At 34.9% G+C, this 21,928-nt stretch overlaps 1 protein-coding gene across 2 annotated transcripts; it reads right to left on the bottom strand.

Annotated features, from left to right (window-relative positions):
* Positions 1–2,730: 2,730 nt before the first annotated feature.
* Positions 2,731–21,568, bottom strand: LOC129264318 (E3 ubiquitin-protein ligase synoviolin A-like). Of its 2 annotated transcripts, XR_010294252.1 has the most exons (14): positions 21,374–21,568; positions 19,972–20,124; positions 18,966–19,014; positions 18,075–18,178; positions 17,372–17,498; positions 16,553–16,652; positions 15,309–15,374; positions 13,369–13,715; positions 12,340–12,510; positions 10,323–10,466; positions 9,561–9,744; positions 8,633–8,802; positions 6,884–7,511; positions 2,731–6,452 (listed from the first exon to the last, which is right to left on the bottom strand). XR_010294252.1 is itself a non-coding variant. In XM_054902176.2 (13 exons), the coding sequence occupies exons 1-13, from the start codon at positions 21,428–21,430 to the stop codon at positions 7,351–7,353; spliced, it is 1,833 nt and encodes a 610-aa protein (XP_054758151.2). In that variant the 5' UTR covers positions 21,431–21,568; the 3' UTR covers positions 2,731–7,350. The 2 variants fall into 2 exon arrangements, 1 of the variants encoding a protein (XP_054758151.2); XM_054902176.2 differs by having other exon boundaries at positions 2,731–7,511.
* Positions 21,569–21,928: the final 360 nt, after the last annotated feature.

Here is a 21,928-nt window from a genome sequence, read left to right as displayed (position 1 = left end):
GAGATGACAAATCATAAAAGAAATAAAGTTTTCGCAAAACTTGCCGAAATATAGGGGATAGGCCTATTGATTTCCAAGTTTAGGGGCAAATCACGTAACGGGAATAGGCATAATACGTATTTTAATTTTCAAAACAAAACTTTTTAATTTGAAATCTGCATAGTCCATAATTCATAAAATAAAATATAAAAAAAATACTGTGAAACTATATCGATAAATCAACGACGACTCTCGTACTCCGTAATAGGGTAGGCCTATGCTGTGCATCATGCTTATATTTGTTTGAAATGTCTTAAATTTCATGTTTTACATCTGGATTTAATAAAAATTTCAGCATTATAGTTATGCATATTCTGGTTGGTATGCAAAATGAGAAAACAGATGTCACCCACTTACTATCTCTTATGTTTTTATTTCTGATAAGAAATATGAAATTTTATTTTGACTTTCTTATTAAAATGTGAACCAAAGTTGATCCCCCCATGAACATGCAAACTACTCTAGGTCATATTATAGAAATTCCATAAATTCAGACTTTTTCCAAGGCTTGTGACTACTGAAGTTAATTGATCTGAATTAAATTTCTTTTAAGGCATACTGTATATGAGCAAACTTCTTTTGAGTGATAACCATTTCTTTTTTTTTTTAAAGGACAAGTCCACCCCGGCCAACAAAAAGTTTAATTGAACTAAAAGAGAAAAAGCCAACAAGCATAACACTGACAATAGTAAAGTTATGACATTTTAAAGTTTCTCTTAATTTTACAAAACAGTGATATGCACATCCTGCTTGGTATACAAATGAGGAGACTTTTGACGTCATCCACTATTTCTTTTGTATTTTATTATATGAAATATTCTAATTTTCTCCTCATTGTCAAGTGAAACCAACGATTAATTCCTCCCTGAACATGTGGAAAGAGCATTGTTTAATACTATATGGTTCAGTCAAGTTGGTCAAATATGTAAACAAGTGGAATGCCTCTGGCCGTCTCACCTGCATCACGCGATTCAATATAGCAGCAGTGCTGATTTTGAAAACTACTATAACTCGCACAAGATGTTCAGTGATACTTGGTTACTCTTATTTCCACGTTTTATGAACTAGACCAATATACTTATAGAGATATGATGGCAATTCAACAAATACCCCCAACGTGGCCAAAGTTCTTTGACCTTACATGACCTTTGACCTTGATCATGTGACCTGAAACTCGCACAGGATGTTCAGTGATACTTGATTACTATTATGTCCAAGTTTTATGAACTAGACCAACACACTTTCAAATTTATGGCTGTAATTCAACAAATACCCCAATTTGGCCAAAGTTCATTGACCCTAAATGACCTTTGACCTTGATCATGTGACCTGAAACTTGCACAGGATGTTCAGTAATACTTGATTACTATTATGTCCAAGTTTCATGAATCAGATCCATAAACTTTCAAAGTTATGATGGTAATTCAATAGATACCCCCAATTCGGCCAAAGTTCATTGACCCTAAATGACCTTTGACCTTGGTCATGTGACGTGAAACTCATGCAGGATGTTCAGTGATACTTGATTAACCTTATGTATAAGTTTCATGAACTAGGTCCATATATTTTCTAAGTTATGATGACATTTCAAAAACTTAACCTTAGGTTAAGATTTTGATGTTGATTCCCCCAACATGGTCTAAGTTCATTGACCCTAAATGACCTTTGACCTTGGTCATGTGACATGAAACTCAGGCAGGATGTTCAGTAATACTTGATTAACCTTATGGCCAAGTTTCATGAACTAGGTCCATACACTTTCTAAGTTATGCTGTCATTTCAAAAACTTAACCTCAGGTTAAGATTTGGTGTTGACGCCGCCGCCGCCGCCGTCGCCGTCGGAAAAGCGGCGCCTATAGTCTCACTCTGCTATGCAGGTGAGACAAAAATGAAATATTTTATAATTATATAAAGCAAAAGAAATAGTGATGGACATCGACTGACTCATGTGCATGTCAATGAGTTGTGTATATCACTGTTTTGTGAAAAATAAGCGAAACTTCAAAATGCCATCTTTCTTATTTCAGTGTTATACTAGTTTGATTTTTCTCTATTAATTCAAATCAACATTTTTCTGGGGGAGGACTCGACCTTAGATGCATTTTAATCAACCGTGTTCTGGAGACCAAACACCCTTTGAATGATATTTGTTTTTACTTGTCAGATATTTTGGGACAAAATGCTCTCCTTTTCTAAAAATTTTTAGGGCTGCACCAGGAAACTCTCTTTAAATATTGTTCATCATGATGGACCATCATCTAACAGCTCGTTACAAAAAAATCTGTGTTTGAGAAATGGGGGCGCCCAGGCCCAGATCCAGCCAAAATAGACACTATACCATTTTAGGGGCCAAATTGTTTTTGCACAATAGTTTGCCTTATAAAATTATTGTGTCTAATTCCCAACGCATCCATGCCCTTTCAAGACAAGGGGGGGGGGTGGAGGTTTTTCCTGAAAGGGTGGGTTGAATAGTCTTTTGTAGCAGTTAGTTTGTGGGGGTCTCTAGAATTATGAACTTCATTAATTATGCAAATTAATTAAAATTCAACAATAATTGCAACCACTATTTGAAATATAATTTTCATAGAATTACTGGTTCAGAAAATTACTCAATACAACATTTTTTTTTAAGTGAGCTCTCTTAGGCTTAAGAATTACTATAAAAGAAAAAAAACAGACGAATCAAAATGCTTCATTCAGATATTCATTCATTTATACAAACAATTTATAAACATTCTGAACAAATTTTCATTTTAATAATCACACATATCAAAGTTGTAATAGCCCATCATCTTATCTGAATCACTGTGTTCTCCACGCAAAATAAGTAGCATTTTCCAATAAGAAATCTAATAATTCTATTCTAAACTGGAATAAATTAGGCGAGTCTACTTGACATAGATATAATATGCAATGGAATTTAACCCCAAAATATGAATGCACAAAAGAAGGGAGTTTGAAGAATAATAATAATGTCTCTTTTGAAATAATTTGAAGAAAAAAAACAGCAATCAATATAATTCTATTGCATGAATTGTGCAAAAAATAATACACAGATATTGCTTCGAAAGAAAATATAGAGTGCCTGCTTTTAAAAAATATAATTCTTACATTTTATACATTTGGAAAATACAGCTTCATGTATTTAGAACCTAGGAAGTTCAAATTTACTTGTTCAAATTTTCACATTTTGAAAAAATTTTGATAGTGGAATCAGAGACAGATCATATTGAGAATGCATGTTTGCTACTTCAAATATAGGTATGAATATTATTTTGATGGATCAACTTCAATTTTAGGCAAGTACTCATGTATTCGGGAAGTAAATTTCATCCCATCTAATTCACCCTTATATACATATACACTTTAAAATGAGATATATAATGAAAATAACTCAACCAAAGCAGGAATTAATCTTTAACCAAAACCTATGTAACTATATCATTTTAATAGTTAAAGATATCAGATATTAGACTGATATGAATGAATTGAGTTTTCATAGACAATAGCAGCAGTGTGGTTGTCATTTCTATTATACACACTACTAGTAATTAATAACACAGAATTCAAATCATCATTATAAAATATACAACAAACTTCTTACATAAATGAAATAATACATGAACGTCAGTCATCAAAAATGTATTTAAATCTAAGAGTAACCTTTAAAAGCTCTGATTGATGATAATATTTTTAACTTACAGAAATATTCCTCTTCTCTATATAACATAAACCCCTAAATGAAAGATATTTTGAATCTCAGCACCACATTCTACAAAATAAAGCACATGTTCAGATTTTCACAATATTAAAATCATATTAGACATACATTGATGTATTATTTACTTTGCTTTTTTTTTTTACTGCTGATTGCACATTGTTTTAAGGTAATAAGCCAATTCATAATAAGCTCATAAGCAACTTTTCTCAAATGACCTATCCCATTTATCACTAGGACAAGCGCTAACACTTTTCAATTGAAGATTTTACATTAGTTTTCATAACAGCATTCTGTGGTAGGCTAATTCAAAAGGGGGTAATGCAAGAAATCATTTACAATCGATCGATTGCCGAATTCTGATGCAAACTTGCAATTGATATATCACTTGTAACTAGAGCAAACTAATTTTAAATTCTTGTTAAAAGTAGCAGACCAGCAATTGTAATGCAAGAAATCATTTACAATCGATTGCCAATTTCTGATGCAAACTTGCAATTGATGTCACTTGTAACTAGAGCAAATTAATTTTAACTTCTTGTTAAAAGAAGCAGACCAGCAATCGTAATGCAAGAAATCATTTACAATCGATCGCCAATTTCTGATGCAAACTTGCAATTGATATATCACTTGTAACTAGAGCAAATTAATTTTAACTTCTTGTTAAAAGAAGCAGACCAGCAATCGTAACGCAAGAAATCATTTACAATTGATCACCAATTTCTGATGCAAACTTGCAATTGATATCACTTGTAACTAGAGCAAATTAATTTTAACTTCTTGTTAAAAGAAGCAGACCAGCAATCGTAATGCAAGAAATCATTTACAATCGATCGCCAATTTCTGATGCAAACTTGCAATTGATATATCACTTGTAACTAGAGCAAATTGATTTTAACTTCTTGTTAAAAGAAGCAGACCAGCAATCATAATGCAAGAAATCATTTACAATCGATCGCCAATTTCTGATGCAAACTTGCAATTGATATATCACTTGTAACTAGAGCAAATTAATTTTAACATCTTGTTAAAAGAAGCAGACCAGCAATCGCAATGCAAGAAATCATTTACAATCGATTGCCAATTTCTGATGCAAGCTTGCAATTGATATATCACTTGTAACTAGAGCAAATTAATTTTAACTTCTGTTAAAAGAAGCAGACCAGCAATCGTAATGCAAGAAATCATTTACAATCGATCGCCAATTTCTGATGCAAACTTGCAATTGATATATTACTTGTAACTAGAGCAAATTAATTTTAACATCTTGTTAAAAGAAGCAGACCAGCAATCGTAATGCAAGAAATCATTTACAATCGATTGCCAATTTCTGATGCAAACTTGCAATTGATATATCACTTGTAACTAGAGCAAATTAATTTTAACTTCTTGTTAAAAGAAGCAGAACAGCAATCAAGTACAAATTTGCAATTATTTGCCAGATTTGTGATTGATTTTTTGACCCAAAATTGACTTGCAATTGATTGCGAGTTTCTTGCAATACCCCATAGGAAAGAGAGACATGGTATAGACCATATTCACCGAGCAGTATGTCAGTGATCTAAGTAGGAAATTGTTTTATTATCGGCATTTGGCATTTTGTCTATTATTTGAGCTACTGTTAAAAACCAACCATTATAAACATTTTATTAGTATTCACTGGATGTGATGAAATTAATGTTTTTTAAAGGAATACATGAATAACCATCAAATCATGAAAAATTTTACAATTTCAAATTTTTTGCTTCCCATAATGTTATCACGGAGTCAGACCATGTCCTAAGTTAAGCCGGATATCAGAATACCGGCCATAGAATTTTAGAGGAGAAAGTATCTTTAAAGGTCAGTCCAAGTCATCTCTTTGCAAGCCTATGCGTTCTTTTTATTTGATTGGCAAGCATACTGAAGTATTTGTTCTATGCAACAGCAACAATACTATTTATATAATATTGACTGGCCTTGAGGGGAACATCAAATATGTGGCCCGCAACAGAATCATATTGGCCCGAGTCTTTAGACGAGGGCAATATGGTTCTTTTAAGGGCAACATATTTGATGTTTCTTGAAAGTAGAGCCAGTCATTATTATTATTATTACTGAGGCTGTACAATGTGTAATTCAAGCTATTATTTGGAACAATTTATATGCCTGTTTGCTTATCACTACTTCTGATTTCAGGTTATTCACAACTTATCAAAGTAAAGTAACCCTTAACAAGCGATTGTGACATAAATTGTTACCTTGCAATAATTAGTTTTTAAAAAAATCCATTGTGTTTTTTTTTCAGATTACAATAATAACTTCATGAGGTCAATGTGGGAGTAATATAAGTAGATAAGTAATTTCATCATCATCAAATATTTATTCAAACATTGTTTACCAATGAAAAAGAAGAAAACATCAAATAATGGCTTGTACATGTGGTAGAGATTGTCCAATTTTATTCAAAATAACTAGCCCTCAGCTTGAATGACAACATTCAGTATATAATCCATGAAATATATTCATGAACTATCATCCTTTATAATAAGTCTATGTATGAAATTATGTATAACCAATCAGATACTGTAAGTCATATCGCTATATTTCAAGAACTAAAAAGAACAAGAACTTATTTCTAAATCTATGAGCATGACACCTCTACATCACCATCTAGCATATAAGTTAAGTGGGCCCAAAAGCTACATAAGCAGACCTGCCAACCTCTGGGAATGAAAAACTGTATTCTGTGATAAAAAAAACTGTATTTTTCCCCCAAAAAGTGTATTTCATAATAAAATGCTTGGCGCACTCGCTCATCGCGGCGCTCAGGCTGCATGCAAGCTAAAATGCGCACTGCTCTTGCAGATGAAAAAACAACATTAAAACATGTGTATATCTTCACCCTGGTTTGAACAAAATGATTGAAAAAAAAAACAAGTTACCTGAAATTACATTGATCTAATAACCATATTTGTGCACGTTTTATGAAATAGAGACATATAGATATTATTTTTCTCAATAAATTACAATTTAGTTTTAAAAAAAAAAAAAGTATTTTTCAAAGAAAAAACGTACTGCCGTATTTTGGTTGCAAAAACGTACTAAATACGGCTAAAACGTACTGGTTGGCAGGTCTGCATAAGCCTAAAATGTAATGCAAATGTAATGGTTATTCATTACATTAAAGAGTTGTTCATGATTTTTTTAGGGCAAATATAATGAAACAATGGTCATATTATTGTGATGTTGGACTCTCAAAATTAATGATATAAATACAAACTACCCAATAATCTCAGCTCAATATGCAATGATAAGCACGCTGCCATCCTTATTAAAATAAACATAAATTTCAAAATACTGTTCACAAATCTTCCATGCTCTGCTCACTAAGGCAGGATTACCTGAAGAAAAAAAATAAAAGCAGAATAACTTCACAAATCAGATCAGCAACCACGCCAAAGCTGTTCTTGTCAACAGTTTCATGCAGCATTGCCATGGCGATGTAATATTCATCTTCGTAAGGGGAGGAATGAGAAGATGATCAAGGAAATCTTGTGTGAAGTTGATGTTTCAATACTGAGTCTCTGTAACCTCTGTAACCCAAGGAAATCTCATGAAGTTGATGTGTTGCTACTAAGTCTCTGTAACCGTCTCCTCCTGACCTCGTCGCGTTCCTGTTCCTCGGGACTCTCTGGCACCGGTTCCACTTCTTCATCCTTGATGTCCTTGACGGGCGATGTGAAGCCAACGGCGCCCTCTAAGGCTGATAAATCTACAGACAGGGATAGAGGGTGGGATAAAAATAAAATAATAATAATAACAACAACTGGAACCAGCAGTATTTGAATTTGACATCCACTGATTGCAGGCCGGTGAATCTACAACCACAGTGATGTCTTTTAAGGTGTATGATGTTTATCTACTACAGGAAAATTTGCCTTAGTCAAATATTTTGGGGAATTTTAGGTGAATATGTTGACTTGCACGCTTACTTGTGTATTCAAGGCATGAATGAATTCAAAACATCTGCCATGACAACTGTCCAAGCTCTTCGATGTAAAACCAATCCCAAATGCTATCTATCGGATATCTATCTCCAAACTGACCCATGGTATGTATTGGTAATAACGTAATAGATTTGGTCACTCTGGAGTGTGACTGTGACATTCCTTTTTACTTCCACAGTCACACCAGTGAAACCGACTCCAAACTGACTGATAGTATGTAACTGGGAATAATGTATAAAGGCCACTACACACCTTACAACTGGTTCACAATCCGATTTTGGAACAATCGCATTTTGCTCAATTTCTGAAAATGTGAATGAAAGGTATCTTTTCATTTGAGGTTCAAATTAACTGAAAGAATACTAATAAAACAATTTTCGATGATTGCAAGTCTTTATTTTGGAGTAAAGGGCAAATCAGTTTCAAATCGTAGCCAATCGTACGATTGCTATGACGCCATCACGACTAGATATCAAGTTCACTTTTATTCTAATAAGGATGAAAGCATAGTCACAGATTTGAACATACTTGAAGGTATTTGTACGATGATTAAGAAAATTATTCAATTTCTCACTAGCATCAAATTTTACGACACATTATTCTAAAATTGGGTCGCAGACCAACCGTAAGGTGTGCGGTGGCCTTCAGGGGGGTGTTTCATGAAAGTTGTCAGTGCTGACTATTTCAGTGAAATCTTTGCTTTTGATTGGCTGAGAAGCTCTGGCCTCTGGCTGTTACTATGGTAACTGTCGGAGAAAGACATCTTGTCAGTGCTGACAACTTTCATGAAACGATCCCCAGATGTGGTCGGTCCAGAGTTAGTTTCGCTGGCGTGGCTGTTGCATAATACTGTCCTTTGTTAATCTCTCTCTTTCTTTGATCTTACCATTGCTTGACTCGCTGGCGTTGGCTTCAGCTGTCGATGTTAATGTCTCTGGTTCACTGGGTGTGGTGGGCGGGGCAGCTGATGCCTCTGTCTGTACTGTAGGGGTGGGGACCGTGGAGGTGGCTGATGTAGTGTTGGTGGAGGCTGGTGTGACAGGAACGGTAGGTACACTGAAGGGATGGGGTGGGGGGGGGGTTGAAAAGAAGTATCGGTTGATAATGAAATAACAATCATAATCATTTATAAATAAAATTACACTTGGACTTGTGTATACTGACTGGATTCTTTTGTAATTGAATCAATATCAGATCCTATTTTGTGTAAACCAAAATGTGCATTTGAATTTTGCTTAAATCACCTTCCTCTCTGGCAATTTTTATTACTACTAAGCATATATACACATATAGTAACAAACCTAAAGTAGTTGTGGTAATGATGCATATTTTCAAACAAAAAGAGGAGTCATATTCAATCTCAAGTAAAAAAGGCAATAAGATTACCTAAACTCAGAGTCTCTTACATGCTGTAGAGAATCAATTATGAACAAGGAAATGTTTACACTTAAAATAATACTATACCAAAACTAACATCCTAATATTCTAGAAAGTGATCTAGTGTATTCTCAAACAATTATCCTTTTAGGGGGGGAAAAAAAATCATCACTTGATATACGGAATGACACTAACCCATACATACTGCTTGTATGTCAGATTTTTTTTTTTTTTTATACAAATTTCCTCCTCCACAGTGATTTCGTTCATTCTAAAAAAAACAATACATTATTTTAGTGAAATCAAATTGCTTTTCCAAATTGTTGACAGCCTGGAGATAACATTTGTCATGTGATATGTGCCGTCTTCGAGAGCAGAAAACATTAAAAATATGATTCACCAGTCAAAATACAAAGTCTCTATTGATATTCACTCACCCTAATCCTGAGACGATGGTACTGTACTGTTGCATCTGAATGACTGCAGCATCGAGGAGAGCCTGGATGTTCTGGAGGCATTCAATCCTGGCTTGGACGTGCTGTCTCTCCATGCCTTCCATGGCCCGAAGCTCTTCATCAGACAGACCGCTGAAGTTAGGTGGGGGCATTGGAGGTGACATGCCTAGTACAGTAGGAGGGTCAAATGGAAATAGTATGTGAAAGGAAATATTACAAGGAGGCTGTTTCACAGTAAAAGCTGTTGAGTAAAAGTTTGCAAACGTCACATTGAAAATGCCATAATACTCTTTCTTTGAGTTGTCCATGTTCAATTTAATTGACCAATATCAAATACAAAGTTAATACAAATAAGTACAAGATAAAATAAAAATATTATGGTATTGGTAAGGACTAAATAGAAACAGTGGCTTGTTAAAAATTGGCCCTTTTACAAAATACAAAATACTTCTACAAAATACTGGGGGAAATAATTCCAAAAATAAAGAATTACAAATAGATGATTTTATGAAACAGACTCTAGAAATCAACAGCACTTTCTAAATATCAAAGGAGCTGTGGTAGCCAAGTATTTTCAGGATGGTAAACATTCCATCTTCTCAAACATGAAATAAATGTCAAGTACAAGACAGATAATATGTACATATAAATAAACAATGACAAATTGATGACCATTTAAAAAGTAGCAGAAAAGACAAAAATACAAGAAAGTCTTGAATAATACATTTCATTGTTTCAACATACCAAATGGCATCATGAATGGAGGCATCATCGGGGGGAACATACCCATACCAGGAGCACCCATGCTTGGAGGTGGAGGGAAGTTTGGTAGAGATGTACCCAAGGATGTGGGCGTGGCTGCACTTGCACCTGCTGATGATGGTGTTCCTGAAAAGAAAAAGAAAATTTCAAAAATGTAGTGCAGGTGAGTGGACAGAAGATGTGATCTTGAAACTTGCTGTCTTACAGATTAAAGGGAAATTGGTAAACAAACTATTCTATAAATAAATGAAAATAAGCAATTTTCAAAGAAAAAGGTTGCATATAAAAACATAATTTTTACATCTATTCATCAGGAGCGGCAGACGGTTTTCAAAGTGGGGGGGGGGCTGACAAGGCAAAAAATCACAATCATATGGTCATTTTTACATATTTGGAAAAGAGTGGGGGGTTGAAGCCACCCCCCCCCCCCCAGCCCCCCGCTTCCGCGGCCCCGGTTCATCATAGTTAACACACATAGAAGCTTTCCAGCATTACAAATGAATATTTCAATATTTTCAATCCCCAAAAATGACCCCATTTTTCCTCCTTACAAAGAAAGGATAGACTGGTTATAAAATATCAATAACAACCAGATAAAGTCAATTTGCAGGCTTGGATGACAAGACCCCAATACATGTTGGTAGGGGGTCCTAAAGCTATGCACCACTCATCGCGCAGGCAGTTTGCAGTGGCACTCTATGTGTGGAACTGTGACTGCAGAGTGACGAACGATTCCTATTCAAATTTTTATACAGAGGCTGCAGTAAATCTCTAAATGCAGAGAAAACACAACTGTTTGGAATTTTGGAGTTACATTCACTTTATTTCATATTTTCCTATAATAATATGAAATACTATTTTTTTGCATTATAAATCGAGTGTATAGCTTTAGGACCCCTTCTACATCTGGCGGCGAAATCAAGAAGTGTTCATAAAACATGGCGGGACTTTGGTATTTGTGAGTTTTGTGATATTTTCTTCTTGGTTAATGATCTTTAGAATGTTTGCCACAAATTAGTGGCAGTAAAATTGGCAGTTTTTATTGTTTGTAAACAAAGTGCATAGCTTTAGGTCCCCCCATCATACATTAATTTTTTTTTTCAGAATTTTTTTTGTATTAATGATGATCTATCAAGTGATATTCTGTATTAATCCCAGTTGTCTGTATCAAAACTAAAGAACGTTTTAATTTCACTCACACGGATCCCAATGCATAATGAGTAGCAATGAAACAAAACTCCAGATTAAAATGCAACTTGACTTTCAAATGGTGTAGTAAGAAAAGAATATTCTGAATGCTTGGATACCAATCGAGGAAGGCATGCTAAACCCAGGGTACTAGTATACAAATAGCAAATAGGCATGAGTGCGATGGTGCGACATTTCGCATGAGGTGAAAGAAAGATAAATAGAGTGTTTCTTTCTTTCACCGAATGCGAAATCTTGCACCATTGCATGAAGAATATTCACTATTTGTGTTGTACAACGCCTTAGAGCTCAGCAAAAATATGAAAAAAAAAGATGAGTTTTTCCCTGCAGTTATCTATGAAAAGGGAGACAAAATATTGAAAGCGAAAAGCAAAATCCCACAAGCACACATGACCTCGGGCAGCATTGCACATGAGGCAAGCAAGCTATACGCGTATTTCATCTTCATCTTTTACTGAGCGCAATGAATTGAATCGTATTGTGACGTCACCTCCTAAAACCACGCAAAGGTACATTTTGGATGGTACGTCATGTGTGCAATGGTACGAATGTTTGACATATGTCTCCCATTTGCTTGCGTACAACAAGCTGAGTAGGCATAGTACAATATGTATTGCAAAAAACTTACTGAGCGCTACATTAATGGAGCATATTATGACGAATTATTAAATTGGGGCTATATTGGGACCAACTATTTCTTTTAATGGGAATACAAGCGAATAACTTAGGGTGATCATGTAGATGGTTGTCTCCTGACAGCGACATGTTCTTCTCCAAAGACAGGACTTACCAGGTGATGTGGCTTGTGAAGCTGTAGTGGATGGCGTTGATGTTGAAGTTCCTGGTTGAGTAGTTGAGGATGATGACGGTTGAGGGGGTACAGGGGGCTGAGGAAAGGGGGGCACTCCTCCCTGATATTGAGGAAGCCAAAACTGGAAGCCTGGTGGAAAAGGGGGCATACCTGTCAAAACATAAGCAAAATCAATTGCAATATTAGTAAACCACACACTCTTGATTATTTACTTGGTGCTTTTGTTGGAATGCTACCCATGGAGTGGAGAAAAATCATAGAGCTTGATTGGGTAAGCCCAAATATGATGACCAAGGCAAGGAAAAAATTACACGAGGGAAAGGGACAATTTTGCCAAAAAATGCTCAAAATAGCCCGAGAAACTTGAACAAGGAGCCCTGGAAATCCCCATTCATTGCAATCTAAATCTTATTAATAATTGCAGATTTAGGCTGTAATTTGCCAAAAGAAGCATCCATAAATAAAAAATAACAATTTTTTGCCTGAAAAGTGGAATATTATTGGTAGCCATTGTCATTCTTTTGATGTATGTGACATTATGGACATGTTTCATGATCTATTTTACATAATGCTCACTATCTCTTATTGCAAAGTGTGATTAAAGAACTTTCAATAGAAATGTATATTTACAAACAGGACACTATTTAAGAAAGAGTCGATGGTTGAATTCAATTCATGCATACCAGTAAGTCCAAAGTAAATTTAACATGTGATGTAATTGCATGAATGCCAGTTAGTCTTAGTCACTGGTCCTTGGAAAAGCCTGAACATGCAAAGGCCCCATAAGTGCTATGAGTTTTAATCCATTAAAAACCTGAAATGAGGCAAAAAATCTGAAGACTGGCAACTATATAATAAATAGCACACAAACGGTTGCATACCTTGATGATGATCTGAAAAGTGCTGTAAAATACTCTACACCATATGCAACTTGGAGTATAAGCAAATCTTTACATTAACCATGAAAATACCCCCTTGAGTTTCTAGACAATCACAAATATAGCATACCTTGCCCTGGTACAGGTGGCACTTGTCCATTGCCTTGTTGTCCCAGACCCACCCCCGCCTGTCCCTGCTGCCCCACCCCCTGCTGCTGCTGCTGCCCCTGCCTGAGCCTCTGGCTCGCGGCCACCACGGAAAGCCTGAGAACGTCCATTCTGCAGGTGGGGCAGGTCTGCTGACGTTGGAACCACGAGCGGAGGCAGCTGCTGTGGAAGATGTGGTTGCAAGGAAGCTTCTTGCAGCTTCCGGAGCCTCCTGCCGGTGCACCGGGCTCCGCTGCCACCATGTCCTCTCGGCAGATGATGCAGATGCTGTCGGTGTTGGCAAGGTCTTCGGCGGTGGCATCGGGGTACCTGGTAAATATGGAGATGGATTTTACATTTAACACTCACACAGAAGTAGCCTCTTGTTGAGGCCCTGGCGGCTGCTTCCTGAGCGAAGCGAGGGATTCCCTAATTCGCGAAGCGAATTAGGCCTGGTGCGAGCCAGGGCCTCTTGACATCTGAACTGAATTATATATTCATGAGGAACGTCTTCCTAATGAATATACATGAGTCATGATATTACCGGTCACCGAGTAAACCAATGAAATGTCAGAGCTGTTTCGTTTTGGGTTCGGAATACTATATAGTATAGTAGTCCATTATTCTGCAGGGGATTCATTTAATTGCGGGACACTAAAGGGGATATAACCAGCAAAATGCTACAAGTAGTGGTACTACTACTACTACTACTGGCCGTAACAGACCCATCACCGCCCCGAAACTTCCCGGGAGATACTGCTCAGCCGCTGGTCAGACTCGAGTCAACTCCCAGCAACTCCACCCCAGCTTCCCTCACTGCACTGCACAGCGGAGATCGATAATCGACGCCCCGGTTCGACCGGTGGAATCGCATGAAATATTACATTTTTTCCATATCCTGTGGGTAGATTTACAAAGACATCTCGTCCTTTCAGTGCAGAGTTAATTTCATCGACTTGCAAATCCTTAAATCGGTCAATATTTAGCATTTTAGAGTCATATTCAGCGCTCTTTGATATTTCGTCGTCACTCTTCGCCAAGAATCCAAGGGTCACCATTCAAGATGAGCTCATGAATATTTAATATGACGTCATAGCAGCTCGCGCTCTCATTGGATGATTTTCACCGACCAGTTTTTGGTCGGTGAATTGGTAAAAACAATAAAAAACAAAAGAAAGTCGGTGAAATTCGGGTCAGATGTCAAGAGGCCCTGTCTCGCGGCGCTCTGCTTCGCTCTCTCCCTTGCTTTGTCATGTTCGCTCGGAAAGCAGCCGACAGGGCCTCGACAAGAGGCTAACACAGAAGGGGCTTGTGTGTTATAAATGGAGCAACTGTGTTTATTTCATCAAATTATTCACAGAAAGGTTGCACAGAAAATTGAATAAAAACAGGACGCCTGACAAATCTACAAATCCCGAAACCCGGGTAGGTCATGATGAAAATGGCAATACTTGTGGGTTTTGAATATTCTGGGGCATCCGTATTAGGAATACAGGAAGAGTTTTTCTTTTATTCTCAAATGTTTCGGTAATGATCTAAATTGTCTTCCAATTTTAGGGAACAGGGTGATATGTCATAGAGCTGTTGCAAGTTACAGATGATTTTATACAAGACTGGTGACCAGTTCTTGTGCCAAAATAATTCTTCCTGATTTAACATAATGAGAGTGAATTTCCTATAAACTTAATCAAATTTGGCAATGATAAAATTTGCATTCAGATACTTGTTAATAACATAAATATCAATGTACAATTATTAGATTACAACTTAAGCCTATTGGAATCATAACGAGTGAGAATCCGATTTGGCAACCAAGAACGGGTCACCAGTCGCATATAAAGTTGTGTGTAACTATAAGAATATCGTTTTAAAACACCGCCCATGGCTATTTTCTACAATGATATGAAAGCCAAAGTGACTTACAGTGTGTTCATATTACGGATGGCTCTTCTAGACATAATGACATCATGTACAGCTTTCTTGAAAGACCTAAATTAAAACAGGAAAAAAAATATCAAAATGACTTTAAATTTCAAATAATACAATGTAATTTTCATTAGTATGACCATTCATGTAAATTAAGCAAATGGGCAAATCAATACTGCAAAATGCCTTCTCATTTTTAATCATTCAATGTGCTGGTATTCAAACAAATGATGATAATACATATCAATGAATCCAAGTCATTTTCATGGATATCCTACTTCTAATTGAAACCTATATTTTCAAAATCAAAACTGAAAAGCAATTTAAGTTGTGGAGCATTGTGGCCCAGTGGATAAGTCTCCGGACTTTGAAACAGAGGGTATGGGTTCAAATCCCAGCCATGGCGTAGTTTCCTTCAGCAAGTAATTCCTCCACATTGTGCTGCACTCAACCCAGGTGAGGTGAATGGGTACCTGGCAGGAATTTATTCCCTGAAATGCGTGTGCGCTGTAATCTTAGTAATTACGGCTGTCAAGCTACAGCTGGGGTAATAATATCTAAGTCCTTTGGAAGCGCATAGAGACATTAATCATAATGTGATATGCGCTATACAAGAACTGTATATCATTATTATTATTATTTAAGTTTGAAATTAAAAAAATGAGAAATTCTGATATCATCACTGATAGTGAAATGTGTGTACATGCATTAAATGGCTCAGCATTAGCATATCTCAACAACAAAAATGTTAGGAATGTGAAAGTTCTTTCTGTTTTTATTTCATTATATTCTTTTTCATTCCGTTCATGTATTCTATTTGGATTTCATTTTTTCTTATTTATTTATGCACTTGTTTTCATATAAATTCATTTATTTATATACTGCTTATCATTATCACCATTTATATTTCTTTTATTTATTTATTAGTTCATTTATTTATTCACTTTGTAATTTTCATTCATCTATCATTCTTCTTCTTATCATTATGATTTATAAATTATTATTCATATTATCTTCATCATCATCATCATCATGATCATCTTCATCATCATGATCACCATCATCATCATCATCATTATCATCATCACCATCACCATCATCATCATCATCATCGTCATCATTATTGATGTTGTTGTTGATGGGGGGTAAATTATTATTTTTTTTTTTTGCAGAATGTGCAAGTTTTTCATAAAGAACAATTGCCATGGAAACAAACATGGAATCATGAAGTTGTTACTTACCTCATGGCTAAGTACATAGGCCTGGTGGCAAAAAGAGGGAATGTATGGATCTTGATCATGATGGCCACAAATGCTGTGTAAAGAAACACTTTGATAAAACCTAATCAAGAGAAACAGAAAACCGGGGAAACATTGACAAAATGAACAAAAATCAGCAGTGTAATCAATACATAAAACGTTTTCATGATGTATTTTTTGTTTGAATTGTTTAGTTCATGTTTTGTAATTCATTTTGTGTATCATTACCTTTGTAATGGCTGTACTAATAGCATCACCACATTGTCCTTCATTTGTTATGAATACCCCTAAATTTCAAGCCTCTGGCTTTTAGGGTGTTTGATCCCCACAGTTGATATTTACATTCACTCATGAGTTTTACCTAATAAATAAATTGAATCAAAACTGGATTGACTATAGAATTGTGAGAGTTGGCTAATAATTTGATCTAATTCTATTTGTTTAATTTGTGTTTGCCTCAAAAAAATATACAATTAACTTGGTTTAGAGTGGACAAACCCTAACAGCATATCAAAATTGGATCTGAAGTCGTTTATGATTAAACAATGATTCAAAATTTCAAATATCTAACAAATCAAAAAGGGAAGAATCTTAGAGTCCAAACTAATTAATGAAATGAAAAAATATATATTTCATTCCAAGGTGAAGTCACATTACGAAATGGAATTTACAAGCACCCTAGATATTCTTGCATTGTAGATTACGGGAATTTGCATTCCTTCATAGCAGATAACACATGAAATACTAGTATACAAGAGAGAATTTATCCTGTATGGGTGCATGAAATGCTTTAGTTCTTACCCATAATGAGGTCAGTGTAAAGCATGTACACAGCTTTGTTTTCCCATGGATTCTCACTCTGTAGATCAATGGTGTGCAAGACATACTTGAAGAACACATTGATTAACACAGTCAATAAGATCGCATACTGAAAGTATCAAGAAAGAAAACAAACATCAATATAGACAGTCAATTAGATTGCATACTGAAAGAAAAAAAACATTGAAACAGAAAGTCAATAAGTCAATAAGAAGTCACAATGAAAGAAAAAAAAAAATTTGTTTATACTAGAAACCATTTTGAAGAAATTGTTTTATTTTCCCTGGATTTTGGCAATAATGAAATGCAACAATTTCAGTGAATAGACCACCACAGTATTAGCCTGCTAGCAGTCAAAAGCTTGGAAAAGTTGTAGTGATAAATATTCAAATAGGAAAATGTTATCAATAGAGAATTTATCCAGCACATAGCAATTTGAATTTTCACAAGTCACCCCAAGATCTGGCACGAAAATATTCACAAAAGTTTGGAAAATCAATTTTATATAAACAGTACATAAGCAGAATGATGAATGCTTTAACAACACAATTGCTTATTGCACAAAAAAGCAGCCCTTGAAATGAAATGAAAGCAATAGCCTCCAAATGTTCACAATTGCCCCAATATGGAAAAAAATAGCCCCTACCATGTAACTCATTTCCAAACCTGCTTCTAAGATACATACCTCAAACCCGAAGACAAGTTGAACGGAAGCTCCCTTGGTTAAAGTACTATGATACGCATAGTTGATAAACACCAAGTCAAAGCAGCCAAGGACCACAAGAAGGGCTGTTCAAAATAACAATTTGGTTCATGATTATTATACAGTCCATCTTGCCAAAATCTTTGAAATCAAACATTTGATGATGAAGCAGAGTAAAAAATAATCACTCCCATACCTCCCCTAAGATTTTGAAATAAAAACAGTATGAAAGAAGTACATGTATAAAAAAAAAATTATACATAAAATGTAAATGTAATTCACAAATTTTCAAAAATTTTGGGGATTCTTTGCTCAACTTTTTATATACAGATTCAGAAAAATACTGATTCACATTCAGAAGAATGACAAATGATACAGACAATGCTCTGGCCTTTGTGAGGCAAGATTATGTTTGCAGTGAGATGACAGTAGAATCTGGGGCATTCTAAACTCTGTGCAAATGAAAAAAACCTTATTTCTAAAAGCTACAGTCTTAATATCTCTCTACAAAAACTACAAACAACAATATTAGATTGATGCCTGGTGTAAAAAAGGTTAATATCGGTAATCTGATGCAATCTGTTTATCGTAACTCCAGACTCTGATTTACAACATAAACTTGACATAACTAAACCAAACAATCAACATAAAATATACAGTTAAACATAAATAAGTTGACCTTCCCAAAAAGCTGATTCATCTCTCAAGTCAAACCTGGAAGATATGTGTTTTTCTTTTATATATCTTTTTAGTAAAATTTCTCCTAGGTCAAATATATTTGTGTGGTTCTAGTAGATTTGACGTTAATAGGCAAATTAACCAGTATGTAAACTATGAAACACAAGTACAGACTGAAACAATAAAGCAACTTACTAATAACTCTCATATGAAACACCCAAGAGATGACTGGACTCCTCTCCATCTGTGAATATAAAATCATACAAACCATACAGCAATATTAATATCATTTTCTTTTGAACAATATAGGACAGACTGGGGGTGTTGCAAGAAAATATTTGCAATCAATTTACAAATGATAGATCAATGTACGTTATAGCAAATCAGATAAAACTTCTTGTTTCAAGGAGCAAATTAGCAATCAATCACTAATTTGCAATTAACTGCAAGACATATGATTAAGGGACCAAAAATAGACTTGCAATTGATCGCAAGTTTCTTGCAACACCCCATATGAATGACAAAAATTGCACTAAAGAGAAAATCTATTTACAACCCTGTTATTCACATTTCCCTTGGCCTTACAGTGTACATGAAAATTTACGAAGGGATGAATTTGCTCATCATTAATATTCCAGAAGTTTTACAATTTGAGAATATTCCCAAATCAAATGTAATACTTCATTTTAGGAAAATATTAGCTGATGTAGCCAATTTCACCACATTAAAATTTTTTTTAATACAATTTTCATCTCACTGTTTTTGCAACTTAACTCAATTGGAAGTATTGATACAGAAAGTACAGTATTTTACTTAGCATTTTATTTGACTAAGCAAAATACTTATACTTGTACTCAGATCACTTCCAGGTAATTCACTTCATCAAGTCAAATGAAATACACACTAATAACAATTGTGACATCATAAAGTCTAAGCCAAATGACACGCAATGTATCTACTAGCCATCTGTGCGCAGAATGGTTGACTGCACATTTGTACACTGCACGCTAGCCAAGCGTAAGCCAGGTAGGGGCTGACTGAGATATAAGCAAAATACTTAGCCAAAAAGGGCTATCGAGTACCAAAGATGGTTAAATATACGAGAATACTGATTAGAATACTTAAAATTTTGACCCTGATCTATAGGGAAATCACAAGAGTCTCGATGAGAACAGCCACCTCTAGATTACATTCAACTTACATAATCGACTCTATCCTCTGCCAGCCAATGAAAACATTTGATGAAGAGAAGCAGTGTGAACATGGCCACGAACCGAGGACCGAAGTCATCCCTGAACACGGTGAATGCCAGGCAGGTTTCTGTCACAGCATACCATGATCTTTCTATTAGATGCTGAAAAATAAAATAATGAATATCACAAATAAAGGATTTGCGATCAATCTGTGTAAATTAGACACTGTTGGGCTCAATAACAAGGTAATTGATCAATTACGTAATTAATTACATTTTTTAGTAATTGTAACTCAAGTTTTGAACTGGAAAGTAATTGTAATTGTAAATAATTGTAAGTGAAAAAAATGTAATTGACTTCAATTACTGTCAATTACATTTAACTACATTCAATTACTTTACAATGAACTTACTTAATTTATGATTTTATCTCATGACCTTTTTCATGTCAACTGCTTTAGCCTCAAAGAGAGTAACAAGCAGAACCCATGCTCTTTAACCTTAACCTTCATCTTTTCAGTTTCTCTGTAACTTAAAATAGGTGGAAATATGTACAGAATAAATATTGGTTTCAGTTATGACTTTTCTAGAAAGTAATTGAAATTGTAATTTACAATAGTAATTGGTAAGTAATTGAAAAAAAAATGTAATTTAATTGAAAAGTAATTGTAAATGAAAATTTCTTCAATTAATTTCAAGTAATTTTAATTGTAATTGCAGAAAGTAATTGAGCCCAACCCTGAAATTAGAAGCCCTTGATTAATTGATTAAACCTTTTAGGTTATAGAGGACAGATTTTACATTTACAAATCAAACTTAAAGCAAAAAAAAAAGACTCATGAATGAAATCAAAGCACATCATTAAATTGAATCACAGTTATTTAATTATTATTATTTATAATACGAACTTAGCCAAATGGCATAATCTTGATTAATTTCGAGATTCAGGATCAGTGGAGTACGTACAGATGGGGTCATTTTGCACAACCAAAAAATAAAAAAGAAAGAGAAAAAGAAAAGTAAGAAGGGAGATGATTATTTTCAGAATATTATGAAAACTCTATCACAAAATAGGATTTTTGTATTAAATAAAAATGTCTAAATTTTTGCACACATATGCTTCACTCGCTTGCAGCTTTTGATAAATTTTCCCCGATATGCCATATCTGGCCTCCTCAAAACTCATAAAAACAGGGACAACCAAGTTGAAATCTTGATTCGTGAAACCAGCGACTCAAACATGTTTAACCCATTAAAACTCTTTAAATCATGAGTTTAACATTATTCCAAATACATGCAATCCCCTATAGATGCAAAGGGAATATGCAATGAGAGGCAAAACACATTATTCAAACTCACTCCATCCACTCAAGAAAAAATAAATAAAATACTTGGAATTACAACTCCATACCTCCATCTCAGCAGCTCTGAGCTGGCCAAAGAACACCTTCTTGAAGAGTTTCCCCATGAGTATAACCAGAACAAATGCTTGTAGGTACAGCACCTGCACATGTATAGAGATTAGAGAAGGATGAAATGATCAAATACAAACACATCAGTGTAGAAAATAGAGTTGCACATGAACGCAAGAGGCGATTTCGCTTTCATGAAGGACAAAATCGCCCCTAATATTTCCCAAATGCATTATTTTTAGGTGATATTACCTTTTTGAAAATGAGCCGCCCTCAGGTTTACCAAAAAATATTTAGAAACTCTACAGTGCGTCCCACAAAAAACGAAACCGAGATTTATTGATGATTCATCATAACTAAATCACAAATACAATAGACAAGTGACCTACCATTGTAAAGCTTAGAATCTCCTCTTTCATCTGAAATTACTTAGATTATTTCTAATTCATGCATGAGTGAGCAAAACAATTTGAAGAAAGGATACCAAAAACTCATTTGGCGGGGGGTATCTGAATTTCAAAAAGAAAATCATATTCCTAAAAAGTTCAATATCT

This window comes from Lytechinus pictus, chromosome 7 (genome assembly GCF_037042905.1).
Source record: "Lytechinus pictus isolate F3 Inbred chromosome 7, Lp3.0, whole genome shotgun sequence".
In the NCBI taxonomy this organism is placed as follows: Eukaryota; Metazoa; Echinodermata; class Echinoidea; order Temnopleuroida; family Toxopneustidae; genus Lytechinus; species Lytechinus pictus.
This window is presented reverse-complemented; position numbering and strand designations above follow the sequence as displayed.